General features: G+C 58.8%; 2 protein-coding genes and 1 long non-coding RNA gene across 6 annotated transcripts in view; 2 read left to right on the top strand and 1 right to left on the bottom strand.

Annotated features, from left to right (window-relative positions):
• Positions 1 to 23,979, top strand: part of LOC142074173 (uncharacterized) — a 227,996-nt gene that overhangs the window by 201,709 nt on the left and 2,308 nt on the right. Inside the window, exons 1-2 of one of the 2 annotated variants that reach the window (XM_075134667.1) lie at positions 20,400 to 20,453; positions 21,978 to 22,038. In XM_075134667.1, coding sequence (XP_074990768.1) covers positions 22,008 to 22,038 — 31 coding nt within the window. In that variant the 5' untranslated portion in view covers positions 20,400 to 20,453; positions 21,978 to 22,007. Of the gene's footprint in view, positions 1 to 8,347; positions 9,944 to 20,399; positions 20,454 to 21,977; positions 22,039 to 23,979 lie in introns of those variants that run through there. The other variant, XM_075134668.1, reaches the window with a different exon arrangement.
• On the bottom strand, positions 1,686 to 22,170 carry LOC142074164 (uncharacterized). 3 transcript variants are annotated; one of them, XM_075134653.1, is made up of 3 exons: positions 5,794 to 5,942; positions 4,575 to 4,690; positions 1,686 to 4,311 (listed from the first exon to the last, which is right to left on the bottom strand). In XM_075134653.1, exons 2-3 carry the CDS (start codon positions 4,663 to 4,665, stop codon positions 2,885 to 2,887), a joined length of 1,518 nt encoding a protein of 505 aa, XP_074990754.1. In that variant the 5' UTR covers positions 4,666 to 4,690; positions 5,794 to 5,942; the 3' UTR covers positions 1,686 to 2,884. The 3 variants fall into 3 exon arrangements, with proteins under 3 accessions (XP_074990754.1, XP_074990755.1, XP_074990753.1); XM_075134654.1 differs by lacking the exons at positions 4,575 to 4,690; positions 5,794 to 5,942 and adding an exon at positions 18,723 to 22,170 and having other exon boundaries at positions 1,686 to 4,051; XM_075134652.1 differs by lacking the exon at positions 5,794 to 5,942 and having other exon boundaries at positions 4,575 to 4,866.
• Positions 15,633 to 17,360, top strand: LOC142074211 (uncharacterized). Its single transcript, XR_012670566.1, has 3 exons — positions 15,633 to 16,623; positions 17,109 to 17,259; positions 17,296 to 17,360. It is a non-coding gene; the product is annotated as an uncharacterized LOC142074211 (long non-coding RNA).

The raw sequence follows: 23,979 nt of genomic DNA, 5'->3' as shown, positions 1-23,979 counted from the left end.
CAAATGAAGGCAGAAGATCCTCCTTGGAGAACCTGCCTGGACCAAATGAAGGCAGAAGATCTCCCTCCTTGAAGATCATCCTTGTACCCAATGAAGGTAAAAGATCTTCCTCCATGGAGATCCTCCCTGAACCCAATGAAGGCAGAGGATCTTCCTCCATGGAGATCCTCTCTTGACCAAATGAAGGTCTCTAGGCCCTATGAAGGCAGAGGACCTCCCTCCTTGGAGATCCTTCTGGACCCAATGAAGGCAGAGGATCTTCCTCCATGGAGATCCTCTCTTGACCAAATGAAGGTCTCTAGGCCCAATGAGGCAGAAGATCTCCCTCCATGGAGATCCTCCCTGGACCCAATGAAGGCAGAGGATCTTCCTCCATGGAGATCCTCTCTTGACCAAATGAAGGTCTCTAGGCCCTATGAAGGCAGAGGACCTCCCTCCTTGGAGATCCTTCTGGACCCACTGAAGGCAGAGGACCTCCCTCCTTGGAGATCCTCTCTTGACCAAATGAAGGTCTCTAGGCCCAATGAAGGCAGAGGATCTTCCTCCTTGGAGATCCTTCTGGACCCAATGAAGGCAGAGGATCTTCCTCCTTGGAGATCCTCTCTTGACCAAATGAAGGTCTCTAGGCTCAATGAGGCAGAAGATCTCCCTCCATGAAGATCCTCCTGGACCCAATGAAGGCAGAGGACCTCCCTCCTTGGAGATCCTCCTGGACCCAATGAAGGCAGAGGATCTTCCTCCATGGAGATCCTCTCTTGACCAAATGAAGGTCTCTAGGCCCTATGAAGGCAGAGGATCTTCCTCCTTGGAGATCCTTCTGGACCCAATGAAGGCAGAGGATCTTCCTCCTTGGAGATCCTCCCTGGACCCAATGAAGGCAGAGGATCTTCCTCCATGGAGATCCTCTCTTGACCAAATGAAGGTCTCTAGGCCCTATGAAGGCAGAGGATCTCCCTCCATGGAGATCCTCCTGGACCCAATGAAGGCAGAGGATCTTCCTCCATGGAGATCCTCCTGGACCCAATGAAGGCAGAGGATCTTCCTCCTTGGAGATCCTCTCTTGACCAAATGAAGGTCTCTAGGCCCTATGAAGGCAGAGGATCTTCCTCCTTGGAGATCCTCCTGGACCCAATGAAGGCAGAGGATCTTCCTCCATGGAGATCCTCTCTTGACCAAATGAAGGTCTCTAGGCCCTATGAAGGCAGAGGATCTTCTTCCTTGGAGATCCTCCTGGACCCAATGAAGGCAGAGGATCTTCCTCCATGGAGATCCTCTCTTGACCAAATGAAGGTCTCTAGGCCCAATGAGGCAGAAGATCTCCCTCCTTGGAGATCCTCCTGGACCCAATGAAGGCAGAAGGGTTTTAGGTGTTTGGGGTTGGGTGTATTTGGGACAAGGCAGCCAGCGTTGGCATGGGACATTGCTGGGAAGGGGGGACCTTCAAAAACATGGGGCATTCTGGGGGGGGGGGGACACGTAACCCCAACCTTTCACCTCCCGGCAGGTGACACCATCACCACCACAGACCATGAAACCGGTGGTGCAGGCTGCCGGGCTGGTTGAGTTTCCCCAGGATGGGGGGGGGGGGGATTATTTAGGACACCCCACCCAAGGTGACCCTCAAACCTCTGGTTTTCCGGATGGGAAGAGCTGGAATTGCTCCAAGGAGAAGCAGAAGCCACCCGCCGGGTTTTGCACTAGTCTATTTTTATTCACAATACAAACACAGCTCCTGCTCATCTTGGGAAGAGACGGACCGGGCAGCCGGCACGGCCACCACCCCAAAACCTCCAGGAAATCCCCGGATTTGCGTCCTGCTCCCATCCCTGAGGTTCATCCCAAGGGTTCACCTCTTTTTAGCTGGGAAATACCTGCAGGTGATGCTCCCCGTGATCTCCTGGGGGTTTCTTTCCAGCCATGGGTGCTACCTTCTCCCCATCACCAATGGGTTCCCACCACGAGCTCCCTTTGCACGGTGGTTGATCAACCAATCCAAGAGGAGCCATCCCCATCTCAGCTCGGGGACAAACCCTCCTCTTGTCCCAGCTCCTGTCCCCAACGACCTCCAGTTCACCCCAACACGTTGGGTTCCTCCAACCGCAGGTGGGTTCCCGTCGAATAAATACAATAAATACATTAAATAAAACCACTCACGCCGGGTCCGCGCCGAAGCATCCGCCGGGCAGCCAAAACCGTGGCGCGGGGCTGGGAACCGCCGGGGGGGGTGGACGCCTGGGCTTATTTCTTAACAACAAAGCCACAAAAATGGAGATATTTGACCCCAAACGGTGTCATTTGGTAGATGGCATCATCACGCCCCAAGGGCAGCTGGGAGGGCTCAGGCTTTGGTTGTTGGTCAAGGTTGGCAGCATGAGGAAGGTGAGATGCTCAAGGGATGAAGCCACCCCAGATATTTTGGGGTCTCTCCCAGTTTGGCAAGGAGCCAGCGGGATCTCCCGCACCTCCAACCCCATCCCCTCCTCTCTTGCGCCTCCCCAGCCGCTCGGCAACACCCATGGAAGCGGTTTCTTCTGGACTACGCGTGGAGAAGGAGCACGGTTGGGATGTCCTGATGTCCCTTGGCAGGATTAGGTCTGATTTTCTGGAGGGGACCCCCCCCCCGATTCCCACTCGGCCCCCCCCAGCCTCATTTCCATCCTCCCCTATCTACCCTACCTTCCTACTCTACCCTACAAAAAACTACGTCCTCGGGGCCGGGGTTGGTGCCACCGGGGGACATCGCCGGCTTGGGAGCACCCATCCCCGTGGCACCCATCGCCCATGGGGGCTACCCGAGGCACCCCGCGGCAGTGGTGGGGGGACGGGAGCCAGCCGGGGGCGGGGGTCAAACCTATGTCCCCCCCCCCCTTTCCCTGTCCCCCAGTTAACAGGGCATGAGCTCATCCGGTGGCTCCTCCGGCGGCTCCTCCTCGCCGTGGCTACGGAGATGACGGTGAAGATGGGAGCTGACGCCGAAACGCCGGCCGCACTGCGGGCAAGGGAAAGGCTTCTCGCCGGCGTGCGCCCGTCGGTGCTTAGCCAACGCCGAACCGTCGGCAAACGCTTTGCCGCAATCGGGACAGGCGTGTCGGGGACCGGCGTGAGCCCGTTGGTGCTTATGGAAGTGTAGGGTGCTGTTGAAGCTCTTCCCACAATCGGCACAGATGTGGGGTTGCCCGCCGGCGTGGGTACGTTGATGCCGGTAGAGATGGGAGGTCCGGCCGAAACGTTTGCCGCAGTCCCCACATTGGTAGGGTCGTTCGCCGGTGTGGATACGTTGGTGTCGTTCCCAATGGGAGCTCCAAGAAAAACTCTTCCCGCAATCACCGCAACGGTACGGTTTCTCACCGCCGCCGTGGAGGCTACGTCGATGCCGGGCGTATTGGGCGCGAGCACCGAAGGCTTTACCGCACTCTTCGCAACGGAAAGGACCATCACCCAGATGAAGGCGTTGGTGTTTGACCAACGCCGGCCCATCGCCAAAACTTTTCCGGCACAGGGTGCACTTGTAGGGTCGTTGACCGGTGTGGGTGCGTTGATGCCGGTCAAAATGAAGGATGCTACCAAAACTACGCCCGCAATAGGTGCAGATGTAAGAACGACCGCCGGCGTGGGTGCGTTGGTGCCGGTAGAGGTGGGAACTACGGCTAAAACGCTTACCGCATTCGGGGCACTGGTAGGGCTTCTCACCGGTATGGACGCGTTGGTGTCGGTCAAAATGGGAGCTCCAACTGAAGCTCTTACCGCAGTGACCGCATTGGAAGGGTAAGCGACCGGTGTGCAACCGTTGGTGGGTCACCAGCTCCTTGTTACGGCGAAAACTCTTGCCGCACTCCTTGCATTTATACGGCAATTCACGGGGACGTGCCGGGGGAGCCGGCGGAGCCGACCGTTCGGCGGCGTGAGCTCGTTGATGCCGGTAGAGGTTGGAGCTGACGTTGAAACTCTTGCCGCAATGGAGGCAGAGGAAGGGTTTCTCACCGGTGTGGGTCCGCCGGTGTTTGCTGAAGTGGGAGCTGCAGCTGAAGCTCTTGCCGCATTCCCCGCACTCGTAACTCTTCTGCAACACGATGATGCTCTTGAAATTGGAGAAGGTGCCGGCTCCCGATCCGGTTTTACCGCCACGCCGACCTCCTGCCGCGCCGGGGGAGTCGATTTGCTGGACCACGGTCCAACGGAGGGTCTCCCGCGCCGGGCTCCGTTCTCCCGGTGAATCTTCCTCGGGGTGACCCAACAAGGTGGCCGTATCCAGTTCTACGATCTCGGGGTCACCCGCGGTTGGGGGGTCCGTCTCGGCGTCGCTCGGTGTCCCTGGGACAGCGGAAATGGGGGGGGGGGACGACACAGACGGGGGTCAGTCCCGGTGGTGGGGGGATGGAGACCCCCTTCCCACGGGACCTGCAAGGGGACTGGGCTGGTGCACCCCATAATTTTAAGCTTCTCGGTGAACCCCGAGAAGACGGGTTCCGTTTTGGGGGGGATCTGGGTGCCCGTGGGGGGGGGTCTCCCTCCTCTTCCCAAAACTAGAGCGCAATGAGGACACCCCGCCCCCCCCAACCCTCCTCGACACTTACTCTGCATCACCGGGGGGTCGCAGGCGTCCTCCTCCCCGTCACCCCCAAAAAGCACCGTCTGCTCCGGCTCCACAGCCCCCCAGGGATCCATTGCCCGTTCCCACACCTCGGGGACCCTGGAAAGAGGAGAGCACCCCGTCACCATCCCTCAGCCCCCCCCCAAAAGCATCACCGGGGGCTCGGTGAAGTTTGGGGTTCAGCAGGATGGTGGGTACCCCCCCAGTGCCCGGCATGAGGAAGAGTTTTGGGGTCCCGGTTTGTGGCGTGTCGCCCGCTGGGTGACATGGGGGGGGGGGGGGACACTCCAGGGCCAGTGTGAGATGGGGGAGACCCCCTTGGTCCCCCATCCCTGATCCCCACCAGCTCTATACGGGATGGAGGGACCCCCCCCGCTCCCCCATCCCCACCGGGTCTATATGGGATGGAGGAGACCCCCCTGGCCCCCCATCCCCACGGGTTCTATATGGGAAGGAGGGGACCCTCCGGCCCCCCATCCCCCCCCGGGTCTATATGGGATGGAGGGGACCCCCCCCCCAGCCCCCCAGACCCACCAGCTCTATAGGGGAAGAGGGGACCCCCCCCCCGGCCCCCCAACCCCACCGGCTCTATACGGAACGGAGGGGACCCCCCATCCCCACTCCCCCCAGCTCTATATGGGAAGAGGGGACCCCCCCGGCCCCCCAACCCCACCGGGTCCATACGGAACGGAGGGGACCCCCCATCCCCACTCCCCCTGGCTCTATATGGGAAGAGGGGACCCCCCCGGCCCCCCAACCCCACCGGCTCTATACGGAACGGAGGGGACCCCCCATCCCCACTCCCCACCGGCTCTATATGGGAAGAGGGGACCCCCCCGGCCCCCCAACCCCACCGGCTCTATACGGAACGGAGGGGACCCCCCATCCCCACTCCCCCCGGCTCTATATGGGAAGAGGGGACCCCCCGGCCCCCCATCCCCCCCGGCTCTATACGGAACGGAGGGGACCCCCCATCCCCACTCCCCCCCGGCTCTATAAGGAAAGAGGGGACCCCCCCGGCCCCCCATCCCCCCCGGCTCTATACGGAACGGACCCCCCCGCGCCCCCATCCCTGTTCCCCCCCCCGGCTCTCTACGGGATTGAGGGGCCCCCCCCACCCCCTCCCTCCATCCCCCCTCCGGGGGGACAAAGCCGGGCGGCGCCGGTTGCGCCCCCCCCCCCTCCCCTCCCCCCCCCGTTACCTGCCACCCCGGGGGCCACGGCGACACCGCGCCCCCCCCCCCAACCACAACCACAAAGGCGCGGGACTCCCCTTCGGCTCGTGGCCCTCTGCCCCCCCCCCCCCACCCCCACACACACACACAACCCCCCCCCTCTTTTCAATCCCCCCCCCCCCCTCCTCCTCCCACACCCCCCCACCCCCCCCCTTTTCCTGTCTGGGCTCCCCCCCCCCCGGGCCCGGCTGCTCCATCCCCTTCCTGTGTGTCCGGGCTCACCCAGCCGGCCTGCAACAGCCCCGCCGCCGCCCCCCACCCTCCGCTCTTCCCCCCCCCCCCACCCCAATTTCCACACACACACCCCCCCCCAATCCCGTCTGCCCCCCCCCCCCCCGCTCCGTTGCTCCATCGCCTCCGCGTACCAGGTAACGGGGGGGGACCCCCGGGGATTTGGGGGCGGGGGGGGGACACCCCGCCCGGCCGCACCCCGATGCCCCCATCCCCCGGGGAGGGGGGGGGTCTCTCCTCATCACACACCACCCCCCCCCCCCTCCATTTTACACCCCCCCGGCCATCACCTCGCTCAGATTCCCCCTCCCCCCCCCCACCACCATCCAGCCGCGTTGTGTTTTCATCTCCCCCCCCCCCAAAAAAAAAAACACGACACCCCCTTTCCTTGCACCCACCTCATTTTACCCCCCCCCGCACCCACCTCCGCTGTATCCCCCCCCCCGACCCCCCCATTTCTCCCCTCTTTGCATTCAGCTGCATTTTCCCTCCACCCCTGTTGCATTTTAATCCCCCCATTATATTTCCCTGCCCCCCCCTTTATTCCCCCCCCTTTATTTCCCCCCCCTTTATTTCCCCCTTTATTCCCCCCCTTTATTTCCCCCCTTTATTTCCCCCCCCTTATTTCCCCCCTTTTATTCCCCCCCTTTAATTCTCCCCCTTTAACCCCCTTTAATTTCCCCCCCTTTTATTTCCCCCCCTTTTATTTCCCCCCCTTTAATTCCCCCCCCTTTAATTTCCCCCCCTTTAATTCCCCCCCCTTTAATTCCTCCCCCTTTAATTTGCCCCCCCCTTTATTCCCCCCCCCCCATTAATTCCCCCCCCCTTGCCTTCACCCCGGTTTCATTTAAACCCCCCCCTCATCCCCACCCCCGCTCCCTGGGGTCACCCCAACCCTTAATTAAGTGCCCCCCCCCAAACATTTCACGGGGGCATCTGGGGGGGGGGCATCTAGGGAAGAGGGGGGGCATCTGGGGGGGGGAGCATCTGGGGGGGTTATCTGAGGGGGGGCATTTGGGGGGGGCATCTTGGGGGGGAGGGCATCTGGGGAGGGGGGGGGCATCTAAGGAGGGGGGGGGCATCTGGGGAGGGGGGGGTCCCTTCCCGCAGGGTAGTTACTGGGGGTGCTTTGGGGTGAAGCACCCCAAAACACCCTGGGGGGGGGGGGTCATAACCCGGCCCCCATTGCCACCCACCCGTGACACCCCCAGGGTGATGCGGGGACCCCCCAGTATGGTCCCTACATCCAGCAGGACATGGCGGGGGGGGGGACCACACAGTTTGGGGGTGCCACCGCCGTGGACCCCAATATCTGTTTGCGTTGCAGGGACCGGTGACCCCCCCACACCCCCCCCCAAAACGTGCCGGGACGAGCCTGGACCACCGGGACGAGATGCAGGAGAGCTACGAGAGCGTCATCTCCCTGGGTGAGGCCTTTAATTTCCCTTAATTTCTCCCTAATTTCTTATTATTCATAAATAATACAATTCAATTAATTCCCTTCGTTAGCGGCTGAATTCGTACGGCGTAAAACCACCAAAATCACCAGAATTGAGCTTAAATGGGGGGGCGGGGATTCAACCGGGACCCCATTTCCAGCCGTGGTTTTATGGTTCCGGTGTCCTTGGTCATCCCCATCCTGGCGTTATAATTTTTTGGGGTGAAAAGAGTTAAAATCGGTATCCAACTGTCTCCCTTAGCCGAGGAAATCGCCATCAGTTGGCCGCGGATCACCGCTTTTGCCGAATCGCACCGGAGGAGGGGATTGGTATCCGGTAAGTCACCGATCGCGCTGTCGCTTGGTGGCGGTGATGACCACGACTATGTTTTGGAAGTTCCAAAACCATGGGTTGACGGGTGCGGGAGATGGGAAAATAACCGGATACGGCCGCCGCGACGCCGGGAGGGATGCGGGGCAACCAACCGGTGGGTTTTCGGTGGCGGGGCTGGCCCCTCACCCCCTTTTTTTCCCTGTAGATGATGGGTTGTTGAGCGAGAACGAAGAGGAAGACCCACCACCGGGCGAGCTGGAGAAGGTGGACGCCGAGGGGACGCCGGCGGGGAAGCCCAAGGGGACCAGCCCCACCGGTGCGGAGGGGACAAAGCCCGGTGACGGTCCCCAAAAACCCGAGAACCAGCCCAGAAAACCATCGGGCAAGCGACAGGGTAAATCGGGCCACCGAAGCTTCAAGAAATTCCCCCCGCGGAGCTTGCTCGGCCACGGCCGCTGCCACGACTGCGGTAAAGCTTTGGCTTTCGGTTCAGCCTTCAACAAACGCCGGCGAGGGACCGAACGACCCCATAAATGCCCCGAATGCGGGAAATGTTTTCGGCTCAGCTCAACCCTCATCACCCATCAACGCCGGCACGCCGGCGATAAACCCTACAAGTGCCCCGATTGCGGCAAGACCTTTAGCGTTGGTTCAGCGTTCATCCAACATCAACGGGTACACGCCGGCGCCGGCGCCGGGGCGGCGCCTTGTCAATGCGGCGTCTGCGGGAAGAGTTTCACGGCCAGCGCCAGTTTGGTAAAACACCAAAAATTACACCTGGAAGAAAAACCCTATAAATGCGGGGATTGCGGGAAGGGTTTCAACTGGAATTCGCATCTGGAGCGGCATCGCCGGATCCACACCGGCGAAAAACCCTACGCCTGCCCCGAATGCGGTAAGAGCTTCAGTTGGAGCTCCCACCTCGACCGGCATCGCCGTACCCACGCCGGCGCCGGCGAACCCGCTTGCCGTTGCGCCGATTGCGGTCGCTGCCCGGCTCCTCGCGGCGCCGAAGCTTCCAAAACCCCCGAGAAACCCTTGCAGTGCGGCGAATGCGGGAAGGGCTTCACCAAGAACGCGGCGTTGGCCAAGCACCGGCGCGCCCACGCCGGTGAGAAACCCTACAAGTGCGGAGAGTGCGGGAAAGGTTTTGGCTTGAACGCCGCGTTGCTGCAGCATCAACGGAGCCACGCCGCCGGCAAACCCTACCAATGCGGTGATTGCGGCAAGAGCTTTGCCTGGAGCTCCCATCTTGACCGGCATCAGCGTATCCACATGGGTGAGAAACCCTACCGTTGCGGGGATTGCGGGAAAAGCTTCTCCCAAAGTTCCCACTTGGAGAGGCACCAACGCGTCCACGCCGGCGCCGAGCAACCTTGCCAATGCACCGATTGCGGTAAGAGCTTTTTGGCTTCCAACAAGCGCCGGCGGCTGTTGACCGGCCCCGGTGAACGACCCTGTAAGTGCACCGATTGTGGGAAGAGCTTTCTTTGGGGTAGCCGTGCCCGACCAGCACCGGAGAGGACCCATAAGTGCAGCGAGTGTGGGAAGAGCTTCACTTACCGAGCGGAGAACGTCAAACACCAAGGAACGCAGACGGGGGAGAAACCCTATACCTGCCCCGAATGCGGGAAGAGCTTCGGGCAAAATTCGGCGTTGGTGAAGCATCGCCGGATGCATACGGGAGAAAAACCCTACAAGTGCGGGGATTGCGGGAAAAGCTTCAGCGTCCGCTCCAACCTCATCAAACATCAACGGACCCACCTTGGCGAGAAGCCCTACAAGTGCCCCGATTGCGGGAAGGGTTTCATCCAGAAGTCGGACCTCACCAAGCATCGCCGGATGCACACCGGGGAGAAACCCTACAAGTGCAACGTCTGCGGGAAATGCTTCAGCGTCTCCTCCAACCTCATCAAGCACCAACGCATCCACCTCGGCGAAAAACCCTACCAATGCTCCGAATGCGGCAAGAGCTTCATCCAACGTTCCGAGCTCACCATCCACCAACGCGTCCACACCGGCGAGAAGCCCTACAAGTGTCCCGAGTGCGGCAAGTGCTTCAGCCGGAGCTCCCACCTCAACCGTCACCAACGCACCCACGCCGGGGACAAACCCAAAGCCGCCGCCGCCGCCGCCGCCGCCGCCGGCAGCCCCCTGCCGCCCTCCGGCGCCTTCAGCGCCGCCGCTTTCTCCCCGCCGTTGGGCGGTTCGGCGGCCCCCATCCCCTCGCTGGCCTCCTTCCCCGCCTCCCCCTCGCCCCTGCCCATCCCTTCCCTCTCCAGCCCCGCCCTGGACCTGCCGTGGGCCCTCTCCTTCCCCGCCCGCGCCTTCCCCCACCCCTCCTTCCCCTCGGCGCCCGCCTCGGGGGCCCAGACCTCCTCCCTCATCAACTGAGCGGTGCCCGGCCCTGGCCGTGGCTCCATCTTCTTCCCAACCTCCCCAGCCGCTCGCCCAACACCCAACCTGGGTTGACCTCAAAGCCCCGGTGTTGGGCAGCTTGTTCCCACCCAGAGCCGTTCAGCCTGTGTGGCTAATTAATGATCTCTCTAATTAGGGGATGGGGAAGTCCCCTTTATGCCGTGGCTCCATCCTCCTCCCAGCCTCCCCAGCCGCTCGCCCAATACCCAACCTGGGTTGACTTCAACACCCTGGTGTTGGGGGGCTTTTTCCCACCCAGAGCCAATCAGCCTTTGTGGCTAATTAATGATCTCTCTAATTGGGGATGAGGGAGTTCTTCCATCCCCGGCCATGGCCCCGGCTCCATCCTTCCCCCTACCTCCCCAGCCGCTCACCCAGCACCCAACCTGGGTTGATCGCAAAGCCCCAGCGTTGGGGGGGGCTTGTTCCCACCCAGAACTGTTCAACCTTCATGGCTAATTAATGATCTCTCTGCTGGCCCTGGGTGCTCCGCCCCCCCCCCCCCCCCAGCATCCCCCCAGCTCCGCACTGGGACCCCAACTTCCATCCCAGTCCCCCCACTCCCCACCCCACCGCTCATCCCAGCATCTCCCGTTGGTGCTCCCCAGAACATCGCCCCTCTGCTCCCCATCGGATGAAGGTCCCCATCATCATCCCCATCTGGGTACCACCCTCTGCTCCCACCTTGGAGCATTTTGGGAGAAAAAACAGCAGAAACGGGGGTTTTCCCACACCGCCGCATCACCCTCGGCCCACCCGGGAGCTGCCACGAGGGACTCGGGGATATTTCCACGGCCCCACGTCCTGCGACGTCTCCCTGAGCTCGTCTTATCCCACGTCATTCCTCGGAAACGGAGCCGCTGGGGGTTTTCTTCTTTTCTTTTTTATTCTTTTTTTTTCCTTTCGGAAAGAAAACACTTTGGGGCAAAACCACGCGATTTTGTGACGTCATTTTTCAGGCACTTAATGGAATATTTTGAAGTTTGGGGTGTTTGTTGGTTTTTTTTGGTTTTTTTTTTTTTTTCCCCTTTTCCACGCGGACTTTGCAAAAACTTTCACGCGTTTTGTCGTGTTTGGGGTTTTTTTTTATTATTATTACTGATTTTCCTGAATTTTTATGTTTGTTTTTGCTCCGTCCCTCGGAGCGGGATTCGTCGCATTTCGGTACTATCGGGAAAAGGCGGTGGCGGTGCTTTTTTTTACTGCCTGAAATCCCGATTTCTCCCCTTTCCCGATTTCTCCCCGTTACCGGGGGAGCGAGCACTTCTCGGGGAGGGGGGAGGGGAAAGAAATGAAGAAAATTTTTCAAAAATTAAAAAAAAAAACCCAACCCACTAAAAGAAACAGAAAGGGTTACACGCAAAATATAAAAGCATGGAAAGAAATACAGAAAAACAAAAGAATTAAGGCTGAGAATGCCTTTTTTTTTTCCCCGAAAGAGGTTAAAAAGCTGAAATAGAACTTTTGGAAAAGTAGGGAATTGCTGAAATCTCTGGAATCGGGAAGGTTTCAACTGAAAACAAAAATAATTCAAGAGGTGCGGAGACGCTACGGGAAGGACTCGTCGTGTTTATTAAAAAAAAAGAAATTTAAAACATCGGCAAGAGGAACAGGTAGTGCTGTAGGTGCAAAAAAAGAGGGGAAAAAAAATCAAAATATGGGGAAAAAAAAACAAAAAAAGGAAATTATAGAAGATGAAAAACCAAGAGGCGGAAAAGAAAGCAAAGGACGTACGGAATAGAAAAAAAATTGGTGATAAAAATAAAGAAAGGGATAAAACCAACCATCCTAAGGAAGCACCGGAGCCTGCGGCAGGCAGCGATCGCAGGGAAGCGGGAACCGAGCCGGCGTCGCATGCGGCAGCGTCGGGAATCGCTGCCGGATCGTTGGATGTGGAAAAAAAGAAGAATTGGAAAAAAATAAGAATTTTTTTTTTTAAAAAAAAAAACAAAACACAAAACGCCCGGAGTGGATGAAATTGGCTCCGAGGGCTGCGCCGCTCCCAGGCGCGATGGGCGGAGGAGAAGCGACGCTCGGCGGGACGCGGGATGCGGCCGCGGGATGCGGGATGCGGGGCTGCGCCGTCCCCTCGCCCGATGAAGCAGCCCCCGAGGATCGTCCCCGGCTCCGTGCCGCACGTTTTGGGGACCCGCCTGGCTCCCCGGCTGCAAAACCGGGGCGTCACCGCTGGCGCAACTGTGATGTCACCGATGCCACAACCGTGATGTCACCGATGGTAGAACCAGGACATCACTGCTGGCACAACCAGGATGTCACTGATGGCATAACCATGATGTCACCGCTGGCACAACCGGGATGTCGCCAATGGCCCAACCGGGATGTCATTGCGGGCACAACCATGATGTCACCGCTGGCACAACCATGATGTCACCAATGGCCCAACCGGGATGTCATTGCGGGCACAACCGGGATGCCATTGCGGGCACAACCATGATGTCACCGCTGGCACAACCGTGATGTCACCAATGGCCCAACCATGATGTCACCACTGGCACAACCATGACGTCACCAAATGGCACAACCAGGGTGTCGCTGCTGGCGCAACCACGCTGGCACAATTGGCACGTCACCGATGGCGCAACCATGACGTCACCGCTGACACAACCGTGATGTCACCGAGGATGTTAATTCTGTCTTTGCATCGCGGGGGGACCCTCCGGACGGATCCCCGAGCCCCCCCACGGAGCTGCCTTGCGGCCCCACTTTGGGGGGAAGAAACTTATTCGAAGGAGCCCCAAAATCGCACGTTCTCGCCCCAATTTTGGCCGGCGGTCAACGGCGGGGGCAGGGGGGGGAGATGGCTTTTGCCGCCCGCTCTCCAAATCACCTCGGCGATGCGTTAATTATGCATTAACGAGCGCGTCGATGGTGCTCACCCCGCCCTGGCGCTAATTTGTGCATTAACGAGCGCGCTAATTATGCGCTCCCGTGCAGACGCCGCCCTGCCTGGGGGGCTCTCGGGCCAATTTGGGTCAAATTAGCCCAAAATCAAGGGCGTGGTGAGATGATGTGGTTTGATCACCTCTACGATGCCGGGTTGTGTGGATGGGGTCACCGGAGGAGGGGGCACGAGGAAACCCCCTCCCCCTCCCCCCGCAGAGCCCAGGACTTTGCATATGGAAAGCGGGGAAGGGGGAGGAAGAGGAGGGACGGGGAGGAAGTCAAGAACCTCCCCCCCCCCCCCCCCCCCCGGGGTTCAAATAACGGAATTCTTTTAGGACACGGTGACCATGCCGTGGGGTCCCCAATGGAGCCACGAGGGACAAAAGAGCACGAAGGGCTTCAGCGAAGATTTTTTTTTGGGGGGGGGGGGGGGGCGGGGGGGGGGGAGGGGAACCCCACCCCGAACTCCGATTTAAGTGAAATTTCTCTATTTTCTGGTGTTGTCCGTGCTTCCGAAACCGACGTTGGACGTGTCGCTGTGCTGCTTGTCAACGGACCCCTCCCCGTCCGCTTTTTCGGGGATCGCCTCGCCTCGTCCATCGCGGCTGGGGTCTTTCCGGGGGTGTTTTTTTGGGTTTTTTTTTGGTTTTTTTTTTTGTTTTTTAATTATTTTTGGAGTCGCTTTCTTTCCATGAGTAGTAAATAAATTAGAGCCTAGCTACCCTCGAGGGTGCTGCCGTCCTTTCCCTCGGCGGGCTGAAAAGCGGTCGTTCCTCTTCCGTTTGTTTTTGGGGGGGGGCTTCAAACCACGTCAAGATTTAATTTTCCGAGGAGATTTTTTTTTTTGTTTTTTTTTTTTTTTTTTCCCCTTTTTGGGTGGGTTTCCGGTTGGGTTGTCCCAGTTTGATGCTCAGTTGCAATTCATCCTACAGTTAAAAAAAAAAAAAAAATGGGCATTTTTCCCGCTGCAAGATTCCCGTGAATCCAGTAAAAATGTCTCAGGTTGGAGGGAAACGTTGAACCTTCACCAGTTGAACCCTTCAGGCGTAGTCACTTGGAGAGCCAAGAGCGTGATGGCACCAAAATCACCTTTTTAACCCCAAAAGGCCCCTCCGCTTGGACCACGGGGGAGGGTTGGGTCCTTAGGGCTGCTCCAAACATCTGCTGGTGAACCCCAAGGAGAAGAAATGAAATTAAACCCCCGCAAGACTCCAAGGGACGCCACCAGCCATGGCCACATCCCACCCACTTGGGCGAGGGGGCAAGCCAGGATGGCAGCCCACGGGGCGGGTCACCGGGGTCCATGACCACGCGTGGATGCTCCTTCCAGAAGTCCTGTAGAAGGACCAAAATCCCCAGGCCTGGGCTTAAATAGAGCCCCTGGGCCATGGGCAGGGGGTGGTGGAGGTCCCAAGTCGGGGTGGTCGGGGTTGTTAATGACCATTAGTGCCCTCAGCCTCCAAAATGGTTTTTAGGGTGGCCCTGCAGCACATCTCCAAGGGGTTCAGCACATCTCAAAGGAGTTCAGGACATCTTGAAGGGGTTCAGGACATCTCCTAAGGGGTTCAGGACATCTTGAAGGGGTTCAGGACATCTCCTAAGGGGTTCAGGACATCTTGAAGGGCTTCAGGACGCCTCCAAAGGGGTTCAGCTCATCTCCAAGGGATTCAGGACACCTCCAAAGGGGTTCAGCATGTCTTGAAGGGGTTCAGCACGTCTTGAAGGGGTTCAGGACATCTTTAAAGGGGTTCAGCACATCTTGAAGGGCTTCAGGATGTCTCCAATGGGGTTCAGCACATCTTGAAGGGGTTCAGGATGTCTCCAATGGGGTTCAGCACATCTTGAAGGGGTTCAGGATGTCTCCAATGGGGTTCAGCACATCTCCAAGGGGTTCAGGTTGTCTCCAATGGGGTTCAGCACATCTCCAAGGGGTTCAGGTTGTCTCCAAAGGGATCCAAAACATCTCAAAGAAGCTCAGCACGTCTCGAAGGGGTTCAGCACATCTCCAAGGGGTTCAGGACATCTTCAAAGGGGTTCAGCACATCTTGAAGGGGTTCAGGACGTCTCCAATGGTGTTCATCACATCTCTAAAGGGTTCATCACATCTCCAAGGGGTTCAGCACATCTCCAAGGGGTTCAGCACATCTCCAAGGGGTTCAGGATGCCTCCAAAGGGCTTCAGCTCATCTCCAGGGGGTTCAAGACACCTCCAAAGGGGTTCAGCATGTCTTGGAGGAGTTCAGCACGTCTTGAAGGGGTTCAGGATGTCTCCAATGGGCTTCAGCACATCTTCAAAGGGGTTCAGGACATCTTGAAAGGGTTCAGGACATCTCGAAGGGCTTCAGGACGCCTCCAAAGGGGTTCAGCACATCTCCAAGGGGTTCAGGTTGTCTCCAAAGGGCTCCAACACATCTCAAAGGAGCTCAGCACATCTCGAAGGGGTTCAGCACATCTCCAAGGGGTTCAGCACATCTCCAAGGGGTTCAGCACATCTCCAAGGGGTTCAGGACATCTTCAAAGGGGTTCAGCACGTCTTGAAGGGGTTCAGGATGTCTCCAATGGTGTTCATCACATCTCCAAGGGGTTCAGGACATCTTCAAAGGGGTTCAGCACGTCTTGAAGGGGTTCAGGATGTCTCCAATGGTGTTCATCACATCTCCAAGGGGTTCAGCACATCTCCAAGGGGTTCAGCACAAGCTCAGCGTGTCTCCAAAGGGGTTGAGCACATCTCAAAGGGTCTTGACCACTTCCCAAGCAGCTTCCTGAGGAGAATTCAAGCAGCGCCGGCACCTTGGAGAACTTACCAGGCTGGAAGAGCAGACCCCCCCCCCCAACCCCATAGATTGGGGGAAGGCTCAGCACCCCAAGTCAAGTGCAAACCCCCAACCCCAGGGCACGTTGCTCCCTCAGCCACTATCCCCATGCCCACCCCGGGGACCAGGAGCCGGTGCCATGGGGCAGAGACCCCTGGGCACCCCATTTTGGGGTCCAACCCAGGGACCCCCCCCCCGAGCCCTCCTGAACTTTGTCTCTGCTGGTTCTGAGGAAACATCTGCGGGGGGGGGGGACGGTGCCAGGAGGGGAACAGGGTGGGGTCTTTATTTTTAGCTCGATATTAAATTTCCGTTGTCTTAATTAAATTACTGCCAGGGGTGGGGGGGGGGTGGGGGGAGGGGTCTGCGTAGAATATGTATATATTCCTACTTTTATTTGGGAGAGGTTTTAACGAGTAAGCGTCTTAATAAAGGCATAAAAAGATGTAGGAATTTTTTTTTTTTTTAAAGCCTGGAAATACAGTTCCGAGGTAATGGCGGCGGCTACGGGATGATCATAAAAATGGAAGAAAATGGAATAAATCTGAAGAGTGAATCTGGGGAGGGAAAAAAAAAAAAGAGGATGAAGAGGGCTATGGGGGAGCAACATCAAACCACAAGATGCTTCCTCCGTCGCAGAGCGTGAAAAGCAGGTCTGCGGTGAGCAAAAGGAGGCGACTTCTTCTTTGAAGGGTCAATATGTGGGGGGGGGGGGGGGGAAAAAAAAAAAAGGATTATTTTTTTCATTAAGACAAAAAAAAAAAAAAAAGATCTGAAAAACCCGACATTAAGCAGACGAGCTTCAAAAAACCCGGCAAGAAAACGGCCGTAACGAAGGGTAAAATGCGAAAGTGGCCGTGTCCTGCGTCCTCTCCGGGAGCCAGGAGCCGCGCAGGCGTTTCTGGCGCGCCGGGGATTTGCCGGCCCCGTCCTCCCGAACCCAACGGTTTCACACGGTTTTGCTCCCTGAAGGGCGAACCCAACCTCTCCGCCGAATGCCTAAAATAACCGGCGAGGTAAAGCCGTGCCGGGGGCGGCGGCGGGGGGGGGGAAGGTCTTACCCGGGAGCAGCTGCAGACGTTGCTCCTGCTTTGGGTTTCTCTCCACGTGACACCAAGACGAGCTGGTCCCTTTGGTCCTTACAGCTCTAGAAAGTCCAAGCGACGAACTCTCTGAACAACCCAACATCCGTCTGAACGGGACATCCACGCTGCTCCGGAAGCATCTCCTCCCTCTCCGCCTCAGCTGGCACCATGGAGAAGAGTTTGGCTCCGTCAAGGTTTTGGCTCCATCAAGGTTTTTGGTTCCATCAAGGTTTTTGGCTCCATCAAGGTTTTGGCTCCATCAAGGGTTTTGGCTCCATCAAGGGTTTTGGCTCCGTCAAGGGTTTTGGCTCCGTCAAGGTTTTTGGCTCCGTCAAGGTTTTGGCTCCACCAAACCCACCCTTCAAGATGTGCTGAACTCCTTTGAAGATGTCCTGAACCCCTTGGAGATGTGCTGAAGCCCTTCAAGACATGCTGAGCTCCTTTGAGATGCATTGGACCCCTTTGGAGACAACCTGGACCCCTTGGAGATGTGATGAACCCCTTCAAGACGTGCTGAGCTCCTTTGAGATGCATTGGACCCCTTTGGAGACAACCTGAACCCCTTAAAGATGTGATGAACCCCTTCAAGACGTGCTGAGCTCCTTTGAGATGCATTGGACCCCTTTGGAGACAACCTGAACCCCTTAAAGATGTGATGAACCCTTTCAGCACGTGCTGAGCTCCTTTGAGATGTGTTGGACCCCTTTGGAGACAACCTGGACCCCTTGGAGATGTGCTGAACCCCTTCAAGATGTGCTGAGCTCCTTTGAGATGCGTTGGACCCCTTTGGAGACAACCTGGACCCCTTGGAGATGTGCTGAACCCCTTCAAGATGTGCTGAGCTCCTTTGAGATGCGTTGGACCCCTTTGGAGACAACCTGAACCCCTTGGAGATGTGCTGAACCCCATTGGAGACATCCTGAACCCCTTCAAGGAGCTGTGCTGAGATTCCCCCACCTTGGGACCTTCTGTGACCCAACTGATCTCATAGATAGAGACCACCAGTCCTCACAACACATGAGCCACCCCGTACAGCTGAGATGCATCCTCCCATGAAGGCTGTGGAGACCCTCGCACCGAGGGAAGGACCATCCCCTGCCCCAGGAGAAGACGTAAAGCTCTAGCACACGTCGTGCCGTTCCTTCATGCATGGGGGGTGGCCCCTTGCACTCCCGGGGTCTTCCCGACAGCTCCAAAACTGGGTGATCTCACCCCATGTGCCTGCCACCACCACCCAGGACTTGGGGACACCTCACCTTGATGGCCATCACCCAGGACTTTGAGAAGTTGGTGGCTCCAAAGGCTTAGAGAATCTGGAAAACTCACCTAGACTTTATTTCTTCCACCCATCCTGGAGGATCTCCAGGTTTTTTGGTGGAACGCCATAAGGAATAAATCAGATGTGACCCACACGTCTTGGGGTTGAGCATCAACGTCTTGGGGTTGAGCACCAGCCAAAAAACCCCACTGAGCTCCTTCTCCCTGCCCAATTTTGGGGGGATCTGTGGGGTGCCGCTGCCTGACACCCACCACCATCAAGCCGGAAAAGGTGTCACCTGCTTTCTCCATCCTTGGTGGGAAAGGTGGAGCTCCTTTTCCCATCCCCAAACAGGCTCACGGATGGACCCGTTGGTGCTGGATGAGGGATGAGCTCTCACCAAAGCTCAAGCAGATGAAGGGCTTCGCCCCCGTGTGGGTCCTCTGGTGCCGGTGGAGATGCGAGAGGCGTCCAAAATCCTTCCCGCACTGGGGGCATCTGTAGGACTTCTCTCCGGTGTGGACACGCTGGTGGGTGATGAGGTTGGAGCTATCGTTGAAGCTCTTCCAGCACTCGGGGCAAGCGTAGGGCTTCTCACCCTTGTGGGTCCTCTGATGGGAGAGGAGGTGGGAATGGAGGCTGAAGGTCTTCCCGCCCTTGGCGCCACCACAGGGTCTCTCCCCGGTGTGGATCCGGTGGTGTTTGGTCAGGTCCGAGCTCTGGCTGAAGATCTTCTCGCAGTCGGTGCAGGTGTAGGGCTTGTCCCCGGTGTGGGTCTTCTGGTGGATCGGGAGGATGGACCTATAGCTGAAGCTCTTCCCACACTCAGGATACCCATAAGGTCTCTCTCCAGTGTGGACCCACTGGTGGATGAGGAGGTTGGACCTCTGGTTGAAGCTCTTCCCGCAGTCAGGACACTCGTAGGGTCGCTCGTGGTGGGTGACGGGGTGGGAACTGCGCCCGAAGCTCTTCCCACACCCAGAACACTTGTAGGGCTTCTTGATGGTGTGGACGTGCCGATGGGTGGCCAGGGATGATCCACAGGGAAAACTTCTCCCACCCTCCCCACAAACGTCAGCATCTCTTGCGATGGGACCCCCCATCTGCACACGGTCTCCCACCACCCCTCATCCTCTTCTCCACCCATTCCCCAGCCCCACGTTGTCCTATCCCAGGTCCTCTTTGGAGCATCTCCAGCCTCTCACCACCTCCATGCTCCTCACCATCCACGGTCCCATCACCTGCAAGGAGAGATGCGGGATCCCAAAATGTCCCAGCAAGCCCTGGCACGTCCCCAATAGATGGGAGGTTTGGAGCCAAGACCTGGAGATGACCACTGCAACCATCTAGCTCAAGCAAGGTCTTCTAGACCCATGTCCATGCCCTTGAGTATCTCCACGTCCTTGAGTATCTCCACATCCTTGAGTATCTCCACGTCCTTGAGTATCTCCACGTCCTTGAGTATCTCCATGTCCTTGAGTATCTCCAAGGATGGACCAGCACCAGGAAGCCTCTTCCAACCTTCTTCCATCATGGAATATCTCAAGTTGGAAGGGACCCGTAAGGCTCATCGTGTCCAACTCCTCGCAGGAGGCCAGCGCCCCAAAAAAACGAAGCTTTTTTTTTTGTAAGGTTTAAGCAAAATTTCATGGGGTTTTTTTTCTGATTTGTGCCCAGATTTCAAAGGAAAAGGGGGGGAAAAAACCGAGAGCTTCGTCATTTCCCACTTTTTTCTGCCATCGGGATTTGGTGGAGCTCAAGGGTTTCTTCTTGGGGGTCCCCCAGACTTTGGGGATCCGCTCCCCACCCCCCCGCTCGGGCCCCCACCCCCCCATTTTCCTCTTTTTTCATCATCTGCCAAACTAATCCGCCCCGATTCCCGTAGGAAATTCGGGATTTCCATGGAAAAAAATAAATGGAAGGGGGGGCACCCACCCACCCCCCCCACCCCCCCACCGGTTCCCCGGTCCAGCACCCCGGGGGATGCTGGGGGGAGGCAGCGGGATGCCTGGATCCCGCCCCCCCCCGCCGCCTCCCCGGTGAAGCCCCGGCTCCCGGAGCCTGTTGCAGGCCGGTTCCGTGTGGAAGGACACAGGAAAGGGCCGCCCCAGCCCGGAGGAAGCGGAGGGGGAGGTCGGAGCCCGCAGGTACCGGGGGAGGTGCGGGGGCGGCCCCCGGGGCTGCTCCGCCCGGTCCCCGGGGCTGCCCCGGTGGGGAGCGGGGGGGGCTCGGTTCGGTCCCGGGGATGCTCTACCGAATCCCGGAGATGCTTTTCCCGGTCCTGGGAATGCTCTTCCCGGTCCTGGGAATGCTCGGCTTGGTCCCGGGGCTGCTCCGCCCGGTCCCCGGGGCTGCCCCGGTGGGGAGCAGAGGGGGGCTCGGTTCGGTCCCGGGGATGCTCTACCGAATCCCGGAGATGCTTTTCCCGGTCCTAGGAATGCTCTTCCCCGTCCCGGGAATGCTCTTCCCGGTCCCGGGAATGCTCCACCCGGTCCCCGGGGCTGCCCCGGTGGGGAGCAGGGGGGGCTCGGTTCGGTCCCGGGGATGCTCTACCCGATCCCAGAGATGCTTTTCCCGGTCCTAGGAATGCTCTTCCCGGTGTCGGGAATGCTCGGCTTGGTCCCAGGGCTGCTCCGACCGGTCCCGGGGCTGCCCCGGTGGGTACCGGGGGTGCTCGGCTCTACCCTGGGGATGTTTTTCCCGGTCCCAGAGATGGCTTTTCCCTGTCTCAGGAATGCTTTTTCCCGGTCCCGGGGGTGCTCCACCCGATCCCGGGGATACCCTGCCCAGTCCCGGGGATGCTCTTCCCTATCTCAGGAATGCTTTTCCTGGTCCCGGGGATGCCCCGGTGGGTACCAGGGATGCTCGGCTCAATCCCAGGGATTGCTCTACCCGGTCCCGGGAATGCTGTTCCCTATCTCAGGAATGCTTTTCCCGGTACCGGGGGTGCTCAGCTCGGTCCTAGGGATGCCCCGGTGGGTACCGGGACCTGGGGATGCTCCACCCAGTCCCGGGAATGCCCCGATGGGTACCGGGGATGCTCGGCTCTATCCTGGGGATGTTTTTCCTGGTTCCAGGAATGTTTTTCCCAGTCCCCGGAATGCCCCGCTTGGAACCGGGGCTGCTCGGCTCAGTCCCGGGGATGCTCTACTCGATCCCGGGGATGCCCCACTGGGTACCAAGGGTGCTCAGCTCCGTCCTGGGGATGCTCTACCTGATCCTTGGGGATGCTTTTCCCGGTGCCGGGCATGTTCTTCCCGGTCTTGGGGCTGCTCCGCTGAATCCCGGGAATGTTCTGCCCAGTCCCAGGGCTGCCCTGCGTGGTATCGGGGCTGCTCGGCTTGGTCCTGGGGATGCTCTTCCCGGTCCTGGGGATGCTTTTCCCGGTCCTGGGGATGCTCTTCCCGGCCCTGGGGATGCTCTTCCCGGTCCTGGGGATGCTCTTCCCGGCCCTGGGGATGCTCTTCCCGGTCCTGGGGATGCTCTTCCCGGCCCCGGAGCTGCCCTGCTGGGGCCCAGGACGCTTTGGCCTGTCCTGGGGATGCCCTGCCCGGTCCCGGGGATTTCCCTGAACGGGGGAACCTCGTATCCTCCTGCTCATCCCTGGATCCCTCCGGATCGGTGGTTTTTTTGGGAATCGCAGAGACCGACGGAAGCGTTTGCTGTTCCAGGGGCTGGAGGAGGACGGGGCGTCACCGGCCATGCAGAACCGTGAGGCATCGGCCTCGCCGGGTGAGCGGGTCCACGTCCCCTCCCCGTCCCCCAAAACCTATTAAATTCCCTCTTCCCACGGTGCCCGACTCAAGCCTCGGGGATCCCTCGCTGCCTCCCAAAATCCCTGCATCCCTCCCTGCCCTCCCAAATACCCCCCCAACCCCAAATCCTCCCATCTCTCCCAGCCTTCCTGCATCCCCCATCCCTGTCTGCCCTCATCCCAAATTTCCTCATCCCTTGCCGCTTCCCAAATCCCCCCATCCCTCCCCAAATCCTCCCCATCCCTCTCTGCCTGCATCCCAAATCCCCATCCCTCGTTGCCTCTCCAAATCCCCCCATTCCTCCCCAAATCCCTCCCATCCCTCATTGCCTTCCCAAATCCCCCCATCCCTCCCCAAATCCCCCCATCCCTCCCCAAATCCTCCCCATCCCTCCCCAAATCCTCCCCATCCCTCTGCTCTCATCCCAAATCCCCATCCCTCATTGCCTCCCCAAATCCCCCCATCCCTCCCCAAATCCCTCATTCCTTCCCAAATCCCCCCATCCCTCCCCAAATCCCTCATTCCTTCCCAAATCCTCCCCATCCCTCCCCAAATCCCTCCCATCCCTCCCCAAATCCCCCCATCCCTCCCCAAATCCTCCCCATCCCTCCCTGCCCTCATCCCAAATCCCCATCCCTCATTGCCTCCCCAAATCCCCCCATCCCTCCCCAATTCCCAAATCCTCCCCATCCCTCCCCAAATCCCCCCATCCCTCCCCAATTCCCAAATCCCCCCATCCCTCCCCAAATCCTCCCCATCCCTCCCCAAATCCCTCATTCCTTCCCAAATCCTCCCCATCCCTCCCCAAATCCTCCCCATCCCTCCCTGCCCTCATCCCAAATCCCCATCCCTCATTGCCTCCCCAAATCCCCCCATCTTTCCCCAATTCCCAAATCCTCCCCATCCCTCCCCAAATCCTCCCCATCCCTCCCCAAATCCTCCCCATCCCTCCCTGCCCTCATCCCAAATCCCCATCCCTCATTGCCTCCCCAAATCCCCCCATCTTTCCCCAATTCCCAAATCCTCCCCATCCCTCCCCAAATCCTCCCCATCCCTCCCCAAATCCTCCCCATCCCTCCCTGCCCTCATCCCAAATCCCCATCCCTCATTGCCTCCCCAAATCCCCCCATCCTTCCCCAATTCCCAAATCCTCCCCATCCCTCCCCAAATCCTCCCCATCCCTCCCCAAATCCTCCCCATCCCTCCCTGCCCTCATCCCAAATCCCCATCCCTCATTGCCTCCCCAAATCCCCCCATCTTTCCCCAATTCCCAAATCCTCCCCATCCCTCCCCAAATCCTCCCCATCCCTCCCCAAATCCTCCCCATCCCTCCCTGCCCTCATCCCAAATCCCCATCCCTCATTGCCTCCCCAAATCCCCCCATCCTTCCCCAATTCCCAAATCCTCCCCATCCCTCCCCAAATCCTCCCCATCCCTCCCCAAATCCCTCATTCCTTCCCAAATCCTCCCCATCCCTCCCCAAATCCTCCCCATCCCTCCCTGCCCTCATCCCAAATCCCCATCCCTCATTGCCTCCCCAAATCCCCCCATCTTTCCCCAATTCCCAAATCCTCCCCATCCCTCCCCAAATCCTCCCCATCCCTCCCCAAATCCTCCCCATCCCTCCCTGCCCTCATCCCAAATCCCCATCCCTCATTGCCTCCCCAAATCCCCCCATCCTTCCCCAATTCCCAAATCCTCCCCATCCCTCCCCAAATCCTCCCCATCCCTCCCCAAATCCTCCCCATCCCTCCCTGCCCTCATCCCAAATCCCCATCCCTCATTGCCTCCCCAAATCCCCCCATCTTTCCCCAATTCCCAAATCCTCCCCATCCCTCCCCAAATCCTCCCCATCCCTCCCCAAATCCTCCCCATCCCTCCCTGCCCTCATCCCAAATCCCCATCCCTCATTGCCTCC

The sequence above is a fragment of the Calonectris borealis genome, chromosome 33 (assembly GCF_964195595.1).
Source record: "Calonectris borealis chromosome 33, bCalBor7.hap1.2, whole genome shotgun sequence".
Classification (NCBI taxonomy): Eukaryota; Metazoa; Chordata; class Aves; order Procellariiformes; family Procellariidae; genus Calonectris; species Calonectris borealis.
Note: the sequence above shows the minus strand (reverse complement) of the source record. Positions and strands in the feature narration are given on the sequence as shown.

What these genes read in the sequence shown, in the direction of transcription:
- LOC142074164 (XM_075134654.1), bottom strand. Translation starts at nt 19,409, where the DNA reads ATGGGGGGTCCCATCGCAAGAGATGCTGACGTTTGTGGGGAGGGTGGG. An exon ending in ACACGGGGGCGAAGCCCTTC is followed by an intron (nt 4,052 to 18,722) that starts ATCTGCTTGAGC and finishes CAGAAGAGTTAC; the next exon opens with GAGTGCGGGGAATGCGGCAA.